General features: G+C 41.7%; 1 protein-coding gene across 7 annotated transcripts in view; it reads left to right on the forward strand.

Moving 5' to 3' along the window:
- GLCE (glucuronic acid epimerase) overlaps nucleotides 1-20,638 on the forward strand; it is a 114,730-nt gene extending 94,092 nt beyond the window's left edge. For 5 of the 7 annotated variants that reach the window (XM_075006959.1, XM_075006958.1, XM_075006961.1 and 2 more), the window contains 3 exons: nucleotides 4,584-5,179; nucleotides 10,935-11,180; nucleotides 15,507-16,546. In XM_075006959.1, coding sequence (XP_074863060.1) covers nucleotides 4,597-5,179; nucleotides 10,935-11,180; nucleotides 15,507-16,531 — 1,854 coding nt within the window. In that variant the 5' untranslated portion in view covers nucleotides 4,584-4,596 and the 3' untranslated portion in view covers nucleotides 16,532-16,546. Of the gene's footprint in view, nucleotides 1-4,583; nucleotides 5,180-10,934; nucleotides 11,181-15,506; nucleotides 16,547-19,821 lie in introns of those variants that run through there. The other 2 variants (XM_075006965.1, XM_075006964.1) reach the window with 2 other exon arrangements.
- The last annotated feature ends 317 nt before the right edge of the window (nucleotides 20,639-20,955 follow it).

Consider the following 20,955-nt stretch of genomic DNA (forward strand, 5'->3'; position numbering starts at 1 on the left):
AATCCCTTCTTGCAATGGTGGGATAAGTTGAAGATAAATTTGCTGGCTTAGTCCATGTCCTCTCGTCTAACCAGCAGACATGCTGCCTCCCAATGCACTGGACATGCACAGATTAAAGCAAATATGTTATGCAATTTGGGGGTAACTGGGACCTATTCAGTGTCATAAAGTGACATCCAATAGTCTGTTTAAAATATTCGGTAAGAATGCTGTTCTTTTCTCTCCTTTCTCCCACCCCCCATACAGATGGCTTAACTAAATTTAAAATGTGCTTTATGGCTAGGGGTGAAGTGTGTAGGAAATGTTGTTCTCCATTTAAAAGTGAATTATCTCTCTGTATAAAAGAAGCAAATAGTACTTGTTGAGGTCATCCTAAAAGCATCATCACTAAAAATTATCTGCTGATGCAGAAAATTAGATTTATTCTGATGTTAGCATTTCCATAAAAATACAATTATGTAAAAATTTATATTCTCTAAAAGCTTGTAGTAAACTAGTCTTTCAAAAAGAAAGAGTACTTATCTTTTAAAGTCCAGTTTCAAATGGCTATATGGTACTTACAGTATGGAAGCATAAAATTAGTGAGGTGATTCATTGTTTCTATTTTAAAAAAAGGCAACACAAGCTAAGAACCTTGTTGCTCAGCATCACTCGTGCATATTTGTCTGTCAGCGGAAACTATAGTCATTGCTGCAACGTTTCATTTAGTCATCTTAGGTGGATTCACATAGTTGTGTGACTAGTCCATACTGGGGGTATGTGTCGGCCATTGTTGTAAATGTGACATTTAATGACCAGCTCTGCCTAGGCAGTTGTGTGTCACAGGGCATCAGCAGCTTACGTACTTGTTTCACTGGGTATTCATTTAGGCACTTCCTGTAGTGACCCACAGGCAGTGCCAAGCACTACACAGTTACAGCATTTGTTACAGTGTTGTGGGTCAAACATTTTCTCAATTCAGAAATAAACTGAAGAACCTGCAAGCCATTGTCCGTATTCCTCAATTGCGATTAAACCATTAATTTGTTTGTGCCACTAGACACAAGAAATCTTACCATGATATCATCCTGATACCTCCTTAATGCTGGTCTGTGGATGGGAGGGGATATTTCTTTAGAACACCAGTCAGCCAATGGGGCGGGGGGAAGTCTGTTGTGGATGGCTACCTGCAGTGAGATGCTTGATGTGATAACTGTTCTTGGTCAGACTTCCTGGCAGTACTTTCTACAGTACTTCAGCCTGTAAAATGTGAACTATGTGCATAATGGCACAGCACAGATCTGCTCTGTTCCATACTCCTCACCTCCTGACCCTTCATTTTCTATGGCTTATCAGTTCTGTAGTGATGTCTCATCTCCATATCGAATTCAGTATGAGGGTAGCCCTAAGATTTTTTTTTTTTTTTTAAACTATTTCTTCCAAGCATCTTGGGAAGATAAGGGTGGCTTTTGAAGCACTATGCTAAACAAAAACTCGGCTCTGTGCGTCATAATCAGGTCATGTAGTTAGATGTTTAACTCTTTGGCATCAACTCAGGAGACTTTCAAAGAGAAAAGGTGTTGGGATGAAGGATATGTGTGAATTAAGCTGTTGATTAAGTTCCTTAGTAAAGAAAAACCCAAGTATCAAAAATTAAAAGCATAGCATACTTCAACACGCAGTATAATTCAGGTGGTTTTCTTTTTAAATACTCCTGCGTGTTCCTTGTGGTGCTGTGATTTTTTTGCTTCCCATGCTTGAGTAAATCTAGCCTTTTATGAAAGTATGCTTTTATCATTCAGATTTATTATCATTATTTCTGTGTTTCCCAGACTTGGGTCATTTGATGTGGTCTTTCAACATGATCTTTCACCTACTATAATATAAGGGGGAGGCAGAGGGAATTTTTGGCAAGAAAACTTGTAAGGAGATGCTTTGCTGTGAGAGTGGCCTTTCCAGTTCATTTTCTGGTTGTTATTTATTAACCCTGTGGAAACTTTGTGCAAGAAAGCTGGCCTCAGAATGCTTGTTGGGATTCTAGTCCCCTGGGATGTTCTCACATTTCCCCAGGTCTGTTCCAACTTTATAGAAGCCTGTAACTCCCTTGTGGGCTGCTAGAGTTGTTTGATGTCCTTCCCAGCCTGTGGTCTGCTTTGAATAGGTCAGTTGCCTGTAGGCTCCAGGCCTGGCCTACACTAGGGATCAAAGTTGATCACAGATCTGCAATTCTAGCCATGCTATTGGCGTCACTAGAATCAACGTATCAGGATCAACTTTCTTCCCTAGTATACATCGGGGTCTTGGCTCGCGCCAACTTCCCTTACTTTGCACGTCAGCATAGAGTACAAGGCTTGACGGCCAAGCCCAGAGAGATGGATTTTTGCCACATCTTCACACACGTGGCAAAACCAATCAATCAATCAAAAGATGGATTGTGGCACAATGTCCCCCTCCCCCATAAGTAGAGGCATACGCCTAGTAATAACCTGTGCATTTGACAAGTGTATTTGAAGGGTTGCAATTTAAAGAATTGATCAAGGGTTTGAATGTCAAGTTCCACAGAAGAACAAATTTGTATATTTCCAGTTTTGAAATCAGCACAGTCTTTTAAAAGAATAAAAACCAAACGTACTTGAAGCATTAGGTGCTAAAACCTAAAAGTGTTTGTGTGTGAAGAAGGTGATGGATGAGATCTAAGCTTTGAAAGGAGGCAGTTGAAAATGAGCAGCAATGACTTCCAACTTACTGAGCTCTCCTCATCACCAAATACACTAAGGCTGTGTCTACACTATGAGGTAAATTTGAATTGAAGGGAGGTAGCTCAATATTACCGTTTGACTGTCTTCACTGTAAATATCGTTAACTTGATTTAGGGAGCACTAATGTTGATTTCATAATATTGTCAGTACCTGCTGGGTGTATTGTCAAGTTCAAATAAAGGCCAGTGTGGAAGTGCCGTGTTTTAAAATTGAATTTGTTAGCCTCTAGAGGTGTCCCATATGTAACCTACAATGCCCCACAGTGTTCTGCTCTGGCTGCAGCTCACCAGATGCACAGGAATTAGAGAACAGGAAGACCATAAATTTCAAAGTGGGAGCTGGAAGCCTGTAGCTGTGGGGTCATGTTTGTACAAGAGCCTGAGCAATGTCTGTCTTTTTTTGCTATTAGTGTGGTGAGTGCATCTGCCCATCACAAATAGCCCCAGCACGGCGTTCGTGGTTTTGTCTCTACACTTAGTATTTTTTTTCTGTGCTGCCTGATGGCAGAAGGGCTGTTGTAAGGGTCATGCTTGCATAAGAGGCCGAGAAACTTCTTTCTCAGAGGTTTACATTTGTGCATGCTCCCCCTACATCCGCCAGAGGTGACACGCAGTTGGGGAGGGTTTCCTATGTTCAACCCCATCATGTGGCTAGCCCCTGACCTTTATAAAAGGATGTGCCTGTTGCTCAGTGCTGACCATGCTGCCAGGGAGCACCATGTCCTGGCTTGCGCACCATTAGTCTCCAAGGGTGGGAAAGAATTTCAGGAGCATGCTGGGAGGGATGTCTCCCCCAGCGGTTAAGATTTTTGGGGCCTTTCTGCCACAGTCACAGCTCACCACCACAGCTGACCCCCTGGCCCTGTTTGGTGGCTGGGGATGCTGGTGCCCTCTTGCCCCCGCTCTCTGGTCCAGGAGCATCCCTTGTCCTACCAGACCAGAGAGTGCCGGTTTCAGGAGGTGCAATCTGTGCTAAAGCCAAGCAAATCCAAGTTTAAAACTCAGCTCTTTTTGTTTGTCAGAAGCTTAAGGTGTTTAGTTTTATGTGTATTGTTAGAGTTCAACAAATTACTGTCTGTATTACTAGTGTAAGCTTTAAAGTAAGTGTGTGTGTGTGTGTTTCCCCTCCTACTCCCTCTTCTCTCTGGAACTGGAGTAGAAGTGATACATCATGTCGCACTTGGAAGTGACTGTACTGTGTGTGACTTCTCTGTTTGCTGCAAAATGGATTACTGTGACTAGTGCTCTTTTGCAGTTCTAGTTGCCTGCTGCTGAGCATTTTGTTGCTAGATTTATGACTTTTTACTTGAAAATATACCGTGGCTCTGAAGATTACTGCTAGTTCTGGTACGTTCTGCTCCTGCTGCACAACAAAACAGTTGATATAAGCCTTTGTTATAGTCCAGAGTTGGTGAAGTGACCTACTGCTTATTAGGTTCCCTTTGTTGGGATTTATTTGGCTGGAGTGACCTAGAGGGATACTGAGGAATGCCCCACGCCATGGAGCTGCTAATTCAGTCATGCCTGCGCACAACCCCGCTGCATGGAAGCCCTCGGCCACGGCACACATCTGAGAGCTTTGCACGTCTCCCTCCAGATACTATTTTTAGTTCACGTGTTGGTCAAAGAGGTTGTTAGAAAATAACGGGCTGGTACCTGCCTCCCGACACTCTCCCACCAGAGGGGTCCACACTGTGCCCCCCCAGCCCACTGCCCCATGGTGGTGCACTCTCCTGTCACCAGCCCTATTGCTGTCTTTTTGAAGAAAAAGCAAAACTGTCAGTTCCTCCGTTTCAATCTTCTCTCTGTTTGTTTGTACTTGAGACCATCTCCTTTTATTTTGTAGGTATGGTGTGAATATGCGTTGCTTGGCAGCTCGGGTCAACTATAAGACTTTGATCATCATCTGTGCTCTCTTCACTCTGGTCACAGTCCTGCTGTGGAATCGATGCTCCAGTGATAAAAGTATTCAGTTTCCGCGAAACCTGAACAACGGCTTCAGAGTAGATGGATTGGAAAAGCGAACAGCTGCCTCTGAAAGTAACAACTATGTAAACAGTCTAGCAAAACAGCAGAGCGAGGAGGCATCACCCCAAGAGCAACAGAAAGCACCCCCTGTCGTTGGAAGGTTTAATAGCAATGGAAACAAAGTCTTGGGACTTAAATATGAAGAAATTGACTGTCTGATCAATGATGAGCATACGATTAAAGGAAGGAGAGAGGGCAATGAGGTCTTTCTGCCCTTCAGCTGGGTAGAGAAATACTTTGAGGTTTATGGGAAAATTGCTCAGTATGATGGTTATGACAGATTTGAGTTCTCTCATAGCTACTCCAAGGTATACGCACAGAGAGCGCCTTACCACCCTGATGGAGTATTCATGTCCTTTGAGGGCTACAACGTGGAAGTTCGAGACAGAGTGAAGTGCATAAGTGGTGTTGAAGGTCGGTGGTGTATGTAATTTTTGTTTGAAATAATTTGAGAATTGACTCATAATTTGAAATTCAAGATGTTTTTCATTTTTCATTTTCTCCACTCTCCTTGAGACCATGGGGATGTGTGTCATGAGTGACATTCTCGAGTTTATTCCAGTTTGTCCCTAACTATTCTTCCAGTCTCCTTGCATCTCTAATTCTGGTTTGTAGCCAATTCCTTCAGTGCTAGGAAGTGCTCCTGTGCTTTACGAATGCCAGAGAGAGAAATGATAGACAGTAAAGCAGAGGTCTGCCATGCAGCAGCATGCAGCTAAACTGCCGATTAATATTACTTTTTTATTTTTTAACAAGATTACAAATTATATTTGTTGGGCTTTATAATATCAGAGTTAACACAACAGTGCAACCTTCTGCTTTCGGACTCTTATAGAGCAAAACCATAAATGTGCATAAAGCAGAAAATAGTGAGAGGCAGGAGAAGGTTCTTCCAGGTGTAAATTAACCCAGCATAGGCTGTATGTGGTGAGCTAATGGATCACTGTGATTTCTACAGACAGGATAAAATTACTTCTTCAGATTGTACTGTGAGATTTCATGTTTTTCTGGGTAATTACAGGGAAGATTCCAAAGAATGGTGTGAGTTGAGTGGGGAGGCATTTAAGCCATTAAAGTTTCATGTTGTAGGTCTGAATAAAATTACAGTATAGTGGAACTTTTCTAATTTGCAATTTGCTGAGCCGTGCAATCGATAATTCGTACACAAACAGCCCTTTTCATTTCATAGAAAAGATTTAATAGCAGAAAACTCCAACAAGATCTCATAACTAAGAATTAATTACTTTTACAAAACATATGACAGAAAACTTACTGGCATACTGTCAGATACTATAAATAACTAAAACTAAATTGCACTTACGAAATAAATGAACAAAGTGCATTAATGTGGTGATGTAGTGTTGAGTTTTCCCTTACAGTAATTAGTAATTTGAAAAACTCGGTAATTTGTAGTGTCATTTGTGATGTTTCACTGTAGGCCGGTACAACTCTGCATCTTTTAAAAAAAAATACCGACTTCCCGTGTAGGGGCACTTCTAAATCATACACATCAGAAGATTAGTTTATTTTAAAAGATGCGTAGTAACAAATGAACCATGTCTGAATTACACACAATACCATGTGGTATAATCCTTCCAGGTTATATTTTCACCTTCCAACTAATTTAGGAATCAAACAGGCAAATACTTTTGCACATTTTCAATCTCTGGAATATATTTGAGAAAAAAATGCTCTAACAAAACACATTTCTTTTAAAAAAAAAAAAAAAAAAAAAAAAAAAAAAAAATACTGTTTTGAATGGACATGGTGTTAAAATATCCCTTCCAGACTATTGAATTCAGTTCTTTAAATTAGGACTCTGGAATTTCCACTACATGCATCAGACGAAGTGGTTCTTTGCCCATGAAAGCTTATGCTCCAATAAATCTGTTAGTCTATAAAATGTCACAAGACTTCTCATTTCTGTGGATACAGACTAACACATCTACTCCTCTGACACTTATTCTTTTCCTGTATTCTTTAACTGCCATTTTGGATTTACTGCAGCTGCTTTTTAAAAAAATCACCTAGCTTAATGGTGAACATTTTCCAGATGACTTCTTAGCTCTAGTACCTCAAAATGTAAAGGTATTCTCTTCCTGTTTTTAAATTGCCACCTCGCTTCCTAGTGGATGCAAAGAAAGGTTTGACATCTGGAGCCAGTTCAGGAAGAGGGCTTACCCTTCTATGCAACCCGATTTAGTTGGATTGCATGGTATCCTAGCTCTGAATATTGGCTGTTTTGTTTTTTTTTTTTTTTCCCCCTAAGGGCTTGTCTGTCCTTAAAGTGTTACAGTGGCACTGCTGCTGTGGCATTTCAGTGTAGACACTGCCTGTGTTGGCAGGAGAGGTTCTCTCAGAGGCATAGGTGATCCACTTCTGCAGGAATTCTTCCATCGAGCTAACCTTGTCTGCACTGAGGGTTAGGTCGGTATAACTACACGTGTCAGCAGTGTGGGTTTTTCACATGCCTAACTGATGTAGCTGTGCTGATGTAAGGTGTGAGCCTAGACTGGGGGTGGGAAGCCCCTGTGGACCGTGGTTTGTCTGGACCCAGACCCTGAGGCGTGGGGCTCCCGTCCACAGAATCCAGCCCGCAGCGGGGTGGAGACTTTGGGCCCCTGAGACTCACAGGCCAGACCAGGCGAGCTGTGGTGTAGATCCAGGAGCAGGAAGTGGCTCCAGGCACCACTGCTGCTTTTTGCTGTTCCCCCAGATGGGAGAAGGGGGAGGGGGATCGGCAGGTGTCTCAGCAGCCTGCCGGGAGGCTTCGTACTGTGGTTATGATAGGCCAAAATTCTGGCCAATCATAGCAGTGGAGGGCGGTGCCTGGGAATGGATGGAAGGGGCATGGAGCCATGTGCATCTGGGGCGAGCAGGTGAGTTGAACCCTGCCACCCAGACCCCATGCACCCTCCCTCCCCCACCCTTGACTCCACCTGCCCACACCCCACAGTCCAAATCGTCCACCCCCTCCCTCCCACAGCCCCACCGGCAGCCTGGTCCTGACCTCGTCCTCCCAGATACTTCACCCCACCCTGGCCCCTCCTTCCAGACCCACCTGCACCCTTCCTTCCAGCTATACCCACCCCTCAACCTGCTCCTGCACCCCCTGCTGTCTAGAGCCCCTCCCCTCTCCTGCCTTCTATTCCAGCCCAGATCACCTACCCCCAGCCCATTCCTGTACCCTTACCCAGACCCCACAATTCCTAGTCTGCGTCTGTATGTTCTGTCTTGCCCAGGCCCCATAGCCCTGGTCCCCTTACAGTAGGGGACGACATTAGTGAGTTTTTTTTCTCTTCACAGCTGATTTGTCTATGGGTCAATGGCCCTGGACCCAAAAAAGGGTTCCTGACCCATGGCCTAGACCATCTGTCACATGCCTAATTCATCACTGACCTATAGGGAAAAGGGAGAGTACATGCAGGGTCTTGTTACGCTCCCAAAATTTTAAATAAATTAGTGACCCAGTAAGCATCAGCTGTGCACAATGTGGGGGTTTTAATGAAATAGATTATTGGTTAGAAAATCTTGTATAGAATATAATGTAGAAAGTCTGATTTGTGTGCATCAGGCGTGCTAATTGATAGTCTTCCACTAACAATTCCCCTCTTTGAGCATGCGTGATGCTCAGTGTTCTGTTGGTCTTGAGTGTGAAATGGAGAATGTGCGCAGAAGATGGCTGCTCTTGGTCATTTTGCAGTACTGCTGACTTTTATGCTGAAAAGCAAAGTGAAATATAAAACTATGCGGGACAAGTTTTGCAGCCTCTCAGCCTGCAAAAATACGTAGGCTCCCTGCAGATCTGTAATATAACTAGCAGCTGTATATTCCAGCCACACGTTTCTTTGAATTAATTCAGTGAAATTGTCGTGTCATTTACCTACAAATTTGGCCTCCTGCAATGATACCTTTCAGAGCTGTCATTGTGTAGTGTGGTGCCGAGAGCCCTGATGTGGTTGAGGAGATAGAATTGCCAGCATCTGGCAGACAGGTGTCAGTGGAGAAATAGCTACAGGTTTGTGAGGAAGGGGATGGATATCAAAGTAAAACTGTTTGAAAAGTTTTAGGTTTCAAATGCAAACTAACAGAATGATACAAGATGACAGTTTGTATAGAGTAGTTATATTGTCACCTAGATGTGGTGAAGAACCCATGTATGTTTTACTTCATCTCATTTGTACAAGGTTAATATGTTGCCTTGTGTCCTGTAACCTGGAAAATTTAATCATATCAACTTAAATTAACAGCTACAAGTGGAGCTTTTACAGTAGATTTAATTTTAGTGCATTTTACAGTCCCAGTACTTGCACCCTTAACTGAGAACACTTAGTATTAATAAGTGAGCTAGCTTTCAGGAGTTGAGATAATACATCGTACTTAATTATTTCCCTTGATGCTTTTACTCTTCAGGCAGAAGTAGGCCATCAAGTTTCTTTCAGGAACACTTATTATTAGTAATGCGCAGCACTGATTAATCTATGTATCTTCTTTTATTTAGTTTAATCTTTTCATTACACCAGGTTCCAGGGATAACTAGTTTCTAAGCTGGACATTTTCAAGGGACAAAAATGATGCAAATGTCACAATATCTGTTTTTCACTTTTAATTTTCTTCACTTTGTACCATTCACAGGTTTGAAGGATGGGCATCCTCTGTTTCCTTCCAGGGAGGTGGGGGTAGGGAAAAGAAGTCACGGCACTTTCCATGTTGAGATTTGTCATTCAGACTAAGTTGGAAAAAATAGTCAGTCAAGTCTGTTAAATGCCAGTGTGTTTTGGAAAAGTTACTTTATCCATGCTTTGTGCTGTGGATATGAGGAAGAACTATTCCACCAGGAAGGAGGTGAAGCATTGGAATGCATTACAGAGAGAGGTGGTGGAATCTCTGTCCCTAAAGGTTTTTGACGTAGTCATGGCTGGGATGATTTAGTTGGGGTTGATCCTGCTTTAGGCAGAGGACTGGACCAGATGACCTCCTGAGGTCCGTTCCATCCCTAGAATTCTATGATTCCCTTTTACATTACCATTTATGCAGATACTGGCATATCAGTTATAACCTTTTTCTATCCACTAAAGCTCTTCTTGCCTCTTCTGTTCATTCAGTGGTGTGATGATCTATTGTCTGTCATCAATTACAGCTATGAAAACGGTCCTCACCGAATGGGCATTAGGGAGTGCATTGGGCAGAGGGAAGCTGACTACAGTGGGAACAGGGAGCTTTGTTTGAGCACATCATGGTAGCTGGTCATGACAGATGATGTTAAAAATAAATATTGATGAATGAGGTTTGAAGAGCATTAGATTATTTCACAATTTGAGCATGCACGCCATGAGCTTCAGTTGTACAAATTACCAGGCTGTAGCAGGGCTCTGGGGGCCCAGCTGTCAGCAGATGTTGAAGCTCTGCGCACATGTGCCACTTAATTCTTATTGACTGATGTAGTTAGATGTGCCTTCATAGTTCCACTTTGGCTTTCTCCTCAGAGACAAGTAGGGTCTGGGACAAGGATTCCCTTGCACAGAAACCTTAGCTTGGGGCACAAAGTTTTAGATCACCATGTATGTTGAGGTAAATCTGAAGGAGAGACGGTTAGACAATAGGGAGTGTGTAAATTTTGTTAACAGCAGGGTAAGGAAATCGCTGATTACACAAGTATTATTCCAAGATATATTTATAATAGCTTTATAGTTTAGGAACTCTAACAATTTAGATTTATCAGTATTGAGTAAAATTGCAGGTTCGCCATGAATGCTAGCAAAATTCTAGCCATATTTTATATTTAACCTGCAAAGATTTATTTGGGTTTAGTGGGATTTAATGGTCTCCAGAGAGGAAGAAAAAAATCCATAAAAATGTTTAATACATATTAAATATGGTATTTCAATAAGCAAATAAATGCCCTTGTATAGTACAGCATGGTGAAAATTACATTTTATCTTCCATATATGGCTGGTTTTGATAAGTTTTAATATTTGCAGACTTTAGTTACAAAAGAGAATAATTAATCATTTTTTAACGGGGCTTCATTGTCTCTGCTTGAGAACTAATCCTGAAAGTTACTTGTGGTAAATGTTATTTGTTTATATGAAACTGTGAGGGAGAGAACGGGAGATGGTTCTGAAGGATTTCAAATGTTCTAACAATTCATATATTTCCTGTGCTACAGGTGTGCCCTTATCTACGCAGTGGGGACCTCAAGGCTATTTCTACCCAATCCAGATTGCGCAGTATGGGCTAAGTCATTACAGTAAAAATCTGACTGAGAAACCACCTCATGTAGAAGTGTATGAAACAGCTGAAGATAAAGACAAAAACAGCAGACCTGTTGACTGGACTGTATCAAAAGGCTGTTCTGTTTCGACAGTACCAGATAAATCCAGGTTCACTAATGTAAAACAGTTTGTCGCACCAGGTGTGTTAATGTAACATTATCACAGATAACCCATTTGTGTTAATTTGTGTAGACGTTACCAAGGGAGTTCTTTATTAAACACTTATGCATATAACCTTGTTTACTTCTCATCTTTGAAAACTCACATGAAAACCTGTCTTCTCGGTCAGTCTTTGTCTTTCCATCTTCTCTCTTGACTTTGTAACTAACTCTAGAGTGAACAAAATTGGTATTATAGAAGATTATTTTACCACAGTGGTAAAGAACAGAAAAGTTCCAGATGAAATTCTGCAGCCTTTAGCTGCCATGCCTGTCATAGCAATAGGAGGAAGCAAATAACCTTGGAACCAGTCTGTGGCACAGGAAATGGGGATAAAATAAATACCTTACTCTTAGTGCTAATGACTTGTATATAGGGTGCTCATGCAGTGTCCTCTTTGCAGTCTTAACTACATGTACTCCAGGAGTGTTTCCAATATCAATCCCTGTATTCCAAGATTTTTTCATTAGAATGTAAATGTTTGTGTTGTGCTGAAATTGGGTGTGCAAGTTTTACTACCATACCTTAGCTAGGTCTTGAACTGACAAATTAAGACAGAGGAATGAGGGAAAGTTGGGCTACATGTGGCTTTATTTTCTTGCGCCATAGCAATACCGCAAATGCATGTAGCAAGGATTAATCCATAGGGTGGGTATAGCATACTTTGTAAATTAAAACAACCTTTCACATCAGGGTGGTTTTGAACATACTGATGTGCTACTGTTCAATGGAGGATTTCAAGAATGTCTAATTCTGTCACCTACCATCTGTCTCACTGTGCATGAGGTTTTTTGTACAGCACGGCTATGTAATTGGGCCCAAGATGTTCAGCTATTCTTACCTTGGCCTGTATTCTGAGGGATCTAGCACAGGTGCTTTATGTGCCATTGCTGGTAGAAGCTAATCCTACAATTCCAAATAGATGGCAATTGGAGAGTCATTGTAGCACTGGTGTAGCCTTTCTAGTGGCTTCCTGCTGCCAGCGTAAGGGAAAAAAATTAAAACTAGGGCTTCCCTGTGCCCTAATGAGCCCCAGCTACCATATCAGTTCTGTGGAGGTCATGGATGGCTTATATTATGTCAAAGCTTTCAGCCTGCCCGCCTACAACTAGCATAGGTGAGGAGCACAAGGCTACCTTCTTAACAGCACTGTTGGCGTGTTGGCTGTAGCCACTGTTTTGAGCTGTTGTTCTTACCCACTCTGTGTGAGTTTTCCTGGGCTGTACGTATCTAGCTATTAAGACACCGTGTGTCTATGGCTTCTTTCTCCAATCACAGTATTCTAAGATATGCTTCTATTTCCTCTTGAGTTGTCATGTTCTGTTTCATACTTAACAAAACAAATAATTGATAAAACAAAATGCATTATGTTATGCAACGTTTTCCCCTGGCACTAAGACCGCCTCATTAGTAAGGACTGAATGTATTTTTCTCCCTAATCAATACCCATTAGAATTAATGAGTCCATTACTTAAAAAGACAATGAAGTAATTTTAGTCAGCACCTTAGGCCAAAGTCTCTAAGGAAAAAGTTGTCAGAACATTCTTGTCTTTGTAGTAGATAAATATAAGGAGAGGAAAAGTCATAGGATCTCTTATGTATTCTTCCCTCATCCTTTATTGATGGCAGAGTAATCTTCAGGCCTTGAAGGCCACAATACGAATCCACTTATCTTAGATGGCCTTAAGTAATGGATTTATAGGTGCTTAATGCAGTGCATGTAATGGGCAGCCTTTAGGTTTTTATTTGACTCTTAAGTTTTCACATCTCTAATTATTGTGTTTTGTACAATAGAAAGCAAAAGTAATAAGTAGAAACGATATGTGGAGATACTCAGCTTTTTAATATTTATTTATTTTAAAGAACTAATTTACTTTACAAATTCTTCTTAGTGAGTGGTTGCGTTAGATGGTCATTCACAGAAACAAGAACACTAGTGTAACAAAGCACTGCTATTTCTCCACCATACAGATGCTGAAATTCAGTTGTAAGAGTTATGGTAGAATTGACCCTGTACACTGCAGAATGGGAAACTACGGTCTTGATGCAAAGCATAATGGATCAGTTTGGTAGATGGGGAAAGCCTCGTGTTCTTAAGGGAATATGGGCCAGACCTCAGTTGTTGCACCTAGATATATTTATGGGAAATTTCACACTGCAAGGAGCATGAACAAAGAAACAGTCATGCTTCCCACATGAGTATTTTATTCTATTTAGACCATTAATTTTAACTAACTGTCTTTAAATGTTTATCATCACTCCGTGCTTTCAAAACTACAAGATCTGCACAGTCTTACAAACTAATTATCTCTTTTTTTTATCATTACTGTAGTTTTGGTGGGGATTTGATTTTATATTTAAAAGCTAGCAAGTGAGGAAACAGGGTTTCCTTGTGCTGTATGGCTTTGGAACCTTACTGTTTTAAAAAAAAAAAAAAAAAAAAAAAGCAGCAGCAACAACAAAAAGCACCAAGTTTTGACCTTGTAGAGCTTAATAAAATAAAATGTAAAGTTTCTTTGTGTTCATCTTTCACTAAATTCATCAGTTCCTTCCTATTGGAACTGTCAAGCAGGCAAAAACTCAGCTAGTACGTTTTTATCTTGGTACCACTGGATATCTGACTACCTTGTTTCTTTCTCAATTTTTCCAAGCTGTTTTCCTTCACGTGGCTCCAGTCTGAAGTGCAACTAAAAATGGCATCACTGGAGCTCCAAATATTTTCTCTCAATTTGCATTGTAAATCATTTCAGTTTGCAACTGGAAAGAGTCCTTTTCTCTTCAGCTCAGTAGAGTCTCTGTAAATCAAGTGAGGTTCTTTCCTTCTGGTGCAAATGTACTGCAGTCCAGCTAGGTCTTCAGTTATGCCTGTATAACACCCATTGCCACCAGTGAATTGGCCTTTGTGGAAGAATTTGGTAAACAAGTAAGTTGACAACAGAGGGAGCCATGTTAGTCTGTACCCCAACAAAAATGTAGCGCTTTGACTAACCAAATGATTTATTCGGTGATGAGCTTTCATGGGACAGACCCACTTCTTCAGATCAATGTGCAGTGCAATCTGCCCTGGGGTGTTTTGCTTTTTATTTTTGCTGTATAAGTGAGTTGCTGGAACAGTTAGTGTGGGTGCTGAGAGCCCTTGAACCAAACTTTAAACCCTGTTCCCACACGTGTGTGTACAATTTTGTCACTAGGGAAACGGAAGAGAGGTGAATGGTTGGTTGCTTGTTGGCGCAAGTCACCTGCTTTTTATGACTACAGTCCCAGAACACACGATCCCAAATTAGCCGGACACCCACGTCAGAATTTTGTTTTAAGATGAAATACAACGTAAAGTGGCTTCATTCTTCCTGTCTTTTTTTTTTTTTTTTTCCCTCTTTGAATCATAACTGGCTGGAACAAGTTGCCCAGACTCTGTTGTTGGAATGCCAGACCTGATTCGGGTAGTTGGAAGGGAACATAGTTTTTGAATTGGGTTACTTGGTTAGTTCACACTGCTGTCTTCCGTGGGTAGCTTAATGCTACCAAATGTATTTTAGGTTCTCTATGATGCAGCGCACGTATCCTTTTTCATCTGTCCCTCGGCCTCCCCTTGATGTCTGCTGTGCTCTGCTCGCAGGCTGCCTTTGGGCCTCTGCATTACACCCAGCGTTTTGATAAGCTAGACTAGGATCCTGAAGGAGCAGTTTGGCCAATGCCTTGGCACTACTCCTGGACAGAGTGCAGCAGTTGCCCCAGGGCCTAGTGATTCAGAGAGGCCCAAGGCTGCTGCTCTTGCCACTGATACTACAGCAGCAGTGCTGGCTGGCCCTTTAAGTTGCTACCAGAGCACTGTGCCACATGCTCTGGGGAGAGAAGGGCATGCCTTGGGCTGGAAAGGGAGGCATGCTCCCGGCAGCACGGAGAGCTGCCTGGGGGCTGGTGTGGTGTACTATGGGTGGCATTGAGGTCTTGCTGCCCCTGCCCTTTCTGGGGGCATTCACCCCCCCACACACACACACACCTTGCCTAGGGGCCCAGGGAGGCTGGCATTAATACATTAATGAGGATACAGGAGGGAATGTTTCCTTTGGATACAGTAAGTAATCTTTAACCCTTAAGTTGGATGCTGAATTCTTAATTTAGTAGTAAGCAGCAAATGAACAGAGACAATGGAAATGGAGATTTTCGGTTATTGATTAAAAAGTGCTCTTGAATTATTTCAGACTGTATCTTGCAAACTTAATTTCATGGCATTAAGTTCCTTTTAAATGTACTCTTGAGATCCTTTTTTACCACTAAACCAGCTTCCTCTGTTTTTTTTTCCCCAGAAAATACCGAAGGGGCATCTCTGCAGCTTGGGAATTCAAGAGATTTTATTATTTCTTTTGACCTCAAATTCATCACAAACGGGAGCATATCTGTGGTTCTGGAAACAACTGAAAAGAACCAGCTCTTCACTATCCACTACGTCTCAAACACTCAGCTGATAGCGTTTAGAGACCGAGATATTTACTATGGCATTGGACCTAGGACCAGCTGGAGCACAGTCACAAGAGATCTGGTGACTGATTTAAGGAAAGGCATCGGTTTGTCCAACACAAAAGCCGTCAAGCAGACAAAAATAATGCCTAAGAAAGTGGTTAGGTTGATCACAAAGGGAAAAGGTTTAATTGATAACATCACTATATCCACAACTGCCCACATGGCAGCTTTCTTTGCTGCGAGTGACTGGCTAGTGCGGAACCAGGATGAAAAAGGTGGCTGGCCAATTATGGTGACACGGAAGTTGGGGGAAGGGTTTAAATCTTTAGATCCTGGCTGGTATTCTGCAATGGCCCAAGGACAGGCCATTTCCACCTTAGTCAGGGCTTATCTGTTAACAAAAGACCACGTATTCCTCAACTCAGCTTTACAGGCAACGGCACCTTACAAGCTCCCATCAGAGCAGCATGGAGTGAAAGCTGTCTTTATGAACAAACATGACTGGTATGAAGAGTACCCAACTTCACCTAGCTCGTTTGTTTTGAACGGTTTCATGTACTCTTTGATTGGACTGTACGACTTAAAAGAAACTGCAGGTGAGAAACTAGGGAAAGAAGCAAAGTCTCTCTATGATCGAGGCATGGAGTCCCTCAAAGCCATGCTTCCACTCTACGATACTGGCTCAGGAACCATCTACGACCTCCGTCATTTTATGCTTGGCTCTGCTCCCAATTTGGCCCGGTGGGACTATCACACCACCCACATAAACCAACTCCAGCTATTGAGCACGATTGACGAGTCCCCAATTTTCAAAGAATTTGTCAAGCGATGGAAGAGCTACCTTAAAGGTGGCAGGGCAAAGCACAACTAGAGCTCACAACCAAAACCCCGTTTCACCTATCTGCTGGTGACAGGAGTGATTGGACTCCTGACGGCTAAGCAAAGGTACATTTTAAAAGGTTGCATACTAAGTTTGCATGGACTCTCTTTTTTTTGAAAGGGGTCCTCAAAATTGATCTCTGGAAGTAATTGCATTCCATCCTTAGACTACTTCTGTCTAGGAGGGGGAATTTGAAACAGGCGTCCAGTCCAAGGACTGAATAAAAGCTAGTCACTTCATCATGTTCACCTGCCTGTAGTATTCCATAGCCTGAGTCTGTTGGGGGAAATTCTTATTTTTCCGTTCTGTAGGAAAACGATAATTTACAGAAGCCATATAGGTTTCTAAAGTCCAGTACCTGCCTGAAAAGTTAGTATGTGGCCTCTTTTAAAATGGAATAATCTGTGTATATGTTGGAACAGAATTACAGCTCATGTGACATAAAGCAGTAAATGTGTATTTACTTGTAGCCTGGGTAGTTGATAGTGTATCTTTTTAAAAGTGTTTCTTTTCTACAAATACTTTTCTTGGGGGAGGGGTGAATACACAATTTATTTTTAAATTCTATATATTGATAAATATGTTGTGCATATGGTCTCTTTAAAGATGTGTAAATGTAAAAACATGTAGCCAGCGTTAAGGCTCGTTATGTTATGTAAGCACAACTCCAAGTGGGACTAGTTGACTGCACAAAAGCTGCAAGCATACCATTTAAATTGAAACCTACAATCCTGTTGGAGGCTTGCTAATCAACATTCCCCCACCCCCATGTAGCTGGAATCTCTGGTTGTGGAATTTGTTATTTTGTACTGTATTTTCACCCACACATCAGGGGTTTCTGTATATGGTGGCAACTTCATTCTTTGGGAGATTTCTATTGGAATCCAAAAACCATGGTGAGGGACTAATTAAGTAGTTCATAGGTCACTTGACTGAAATGAAATTATCAATATTTCTAGTGATTTGGTTTTTAAACTTTTTTTAAAAAGTGGATCAAGTATTTTAAGTGTTAATATTGCAATCGAGATCTCAACTTAGTTATACCCACAACATTGGCTTAATTTTTTGTATTAATTCTCAGTGATTCTGACAAGTGAGGAAGAGTACACGTGCAATAACTGAATGAATGTGGCAGAAACCATACATTCAGTGACATGCATTATTGCTCAGAATTAACCTGAATTTTCCTCGTTATAAAGTCTTTTCACTATTCATGACAGGCTTTTACTTCAGCCTGTTCAGTGCCCTAGCAGACTCATGGCCATGAAAGATGCATCCTGGAGTGTGAAATCTCATCTTCCCCCATGACCTGGCTATTGTAGAAAAGGGTTGGATACCCCAGCCAGGGACTTGTAAGGTGTGCTGAGCTCCTGCTGCTAATTCCTGCCCAGGATGGAGAGGAAAGGAAATTCCTTTTCCTCTGCAGAGGCTGCTGCTGGAGCTTGGGTCAGACCTACCTCCAGGAACCTTCCTTGGTGACTGGGACATACCCCTGACTTGGGTACAAAGCCTACTGCCTCAGCTGCCAGGTGGAGAGGCTATAGAGAAACCACAAATATAGGGTAACCCACCTCTCCCTACCTTGAGACCCCTTCCAAGTCTGCACTGCACTGGTTAACAGCACTGGCTTTAGAGCTTGGTGTCCAACCAGCAACTACTGCTCTCTGGCTGTCCAGCTTTGCCAGCAGCAACACAGAAGTGAAAGTGGCAATCGCACAAACCCCTATGCTAGCCTTGCGACCCGCCATGGCGGTCCTTTGCATCAGGAGCCTCACATTTACAGCATCATGACCTTTCAAGCGTAATCACCGGAAACTGAAATTGACTACTTTTTTTTAAATCCCAGGACCACGAAATTGATTAAAATGATCCAGGAATTTGGTAGGCTTCTAAACATGCATGTTGGCTCCTTGTAGTTCAGAGCAATTAAACAAACCAACTTATCGTGTCATTGGACCAATACTGTTCTTTATGGCAGGCTAACTAATAATTGGTGCAGGCTGCATCACTAATATGTGCTAATATTTTGGTCAGTGTAGATTATGAATCCCAGACCTTTAAGTTGTAGGCATGTTGCAGTATAGTAAAGTATACACACAAGTTAACAGATTTCACTCCCTCCCTCCCCCCATTGGTCCAGTTATATACTGCACATTTCTTATGTGGTTTAAAGAAATCACAAGAAGTGTTTGAGTGGGGAGAGATGTTTGTTTTGGGGTCAGAATAAATTCAAACCTCTGAAAGGGCAGAGGTGACAGTAAGACTTTAAAGCCTTTTCTGTTTGCTCACCAGTATATGAAACAATCTTGTAGCTCTTTTGAGCTTTCCAGCACGTAACACGATCGTATTGATTAACACAAAAATAGATGTCACAGCAAAACTGTTTTGAACCCTAAAATCTATATCAATGCCAAAGTGTTCAGAGAGGAGCTTTTCCTCAAATTAAAAAAAAAAAACATAAAAAAAAACAAAAAAAACCAACCATGGCCGATCACTAAGTGAAAGGTCTTTCTGGTGTGTGTCCTCAATATTATAACCAATTTGGATTAGGAGACTCAAATGAGAGGGATTGGGTGCTGCCTCTGTGACAAATATCAGTGCCTTAACCATGTGGATACCTTTTCTTACTGAACTAGGAAAAGAACATTTTAAAAACAAACAGTGGCATTGATCTTTCCGTCTTTCATACCTCACACTGGAGTCCATCCGGCAGCAGACAAATAGATTTGCTAAAGGTCCATCTACGTTACGCTGCTTTTAGCAACAAAGCTGTGTCGACACAGCTCTGTTTCTAAAAGTGCACGTGTGCAAACACCATTTGTCGGCACTTTGGCTGACAAAATACTTCTAACCCTCCTGAGCAGCTTTCACGTGATTGGCAGGAGAGCACTTCTGCCAACAGAGCAGCGTTCATGCTTGCAGCAAAACTTTTGTCTCTTGGAGTGGGGAGAGGAAGTAAAGCACCCTTGAACGATGAGAGTTTTGCTGATCAATTGCTAGTGTAGACCTAGCCTAAGAATCGTAGGTTAGTCGTCTCAGCTGAGAAACAGATGTTGTAGCCTTCTATGTTTAACACAATTTCCATTACATTTTTGTTGAGTGCATATGCACGTAAATTAAGCAATCAACCAGGAGTGTTTGTGGAACCTAATGCGTGGATTCCTCTTAGTTTTCAAAAAGAAATGAGCTATCAGAGAGCATTATTGTGTGCCAGTGCCAGTAATTTCATTTATTTGATTTCACTGTGTAATAATCCGTTTTTGTGCATTTGTTTGTTGCAGTGACAAAGGACCTGCAATGCTAAGGTCTATTTAACCCATTCACTAAGACTATTGTACATATGTTCATCGGAAACACCGTGCACGTGGGTATATGCAAACCAGTGACACACAAGCACAACTATAGAAGTGTGGCAGTGCTGTTTTTCTTGGCCATTGTGTGAGACATTCACTGAAAGCTGCTATTTTCACTTACTTTGTAATTGTACTTTATTCTTTTCTACATTTTACATGGGGGGTACGCACCATGTGTTAAATATGCAATAAATTGTTTACAGGATGCTCTTCTAAAGGGTGGTCCTTTGTAAAGCTGTACAGACTTTGCAGTTTAAGCACAATGTGCACACGTTAGTTTTATATACAGCAAGACATGACTTTTTGCAAAGGGAAAGAGGTTCTATTATGTTTATATACAAAATAAATAAATGGCTCAACGTCTGTGCTTAATGTAAAGCTGCTTTATAAAATTGTAAAATAAAAGTTTTTATCTTAAGTCACAGTTCCAGGTGTTGTATTTTGATTGGCAGAGGAACCACCTGCATGAGGAAGGGTAATTGCTTGATTGCATGTAAGTGAAAACAAAGCCCCTTTTCTTTTTAGCAGTCGTCTTAATGGTTTGCTGAGCCCCCTGCTTTCAGGATACAGTCACCAGGCAGTGACCCTCTGCAGTGAGTGTGGCACAGTCTTTCCACCTGTTCCTAACTTGCTCATCTGGGCGTCTTTTCACCTTTTGAGGCGACTTCCACTGATCCCCAGCCTCCCAAATAAGCTGGACGCTGTCAGTTATTTTCACTAAAGGGTCCCCAGACCCTAGATGTATTTAATTCTCATACTGTGTGATCATTCTAAATGTGAACCGATGATGGTGGAACAATGAACTAATAAAGCTAATGGGTGGTCTGCATTTGTGGCAATGCCTTTGTAAAAAAAGGGAACTGGTACTTAGCCGGCTTCCCACCTCTCCCAACCCCCCGCCAAACCTGCATCTGGGGCTGCCAAGGTGCTCCTCAGCACCGGCACAAAATAAACACTGATTTTCAGTAATCTATACAGGAGTTTTGCCAGTCTCATGTTTAACTCTGGCTGGAGCTAAATACACCTTATGTAAATGTGTGCCATGTTTGAGAGATGAAAGTT

Source organism: Carettochelys insculpta, chromosome 12 (genome assembly GCF_033958435.1).
Source record: "Carettochelys insculpta isolate YL-2023 chromosome 12, ASM3395843v1, whole genome shotgun sequence".
In the NCBI taxonomy this organism is placed as follows: domain Eukaryota; kingdom Metazoa; phylum Chordata; order Testudines; family Carettochelyidae; genus Carettochelys; species Carettochelys insculpta.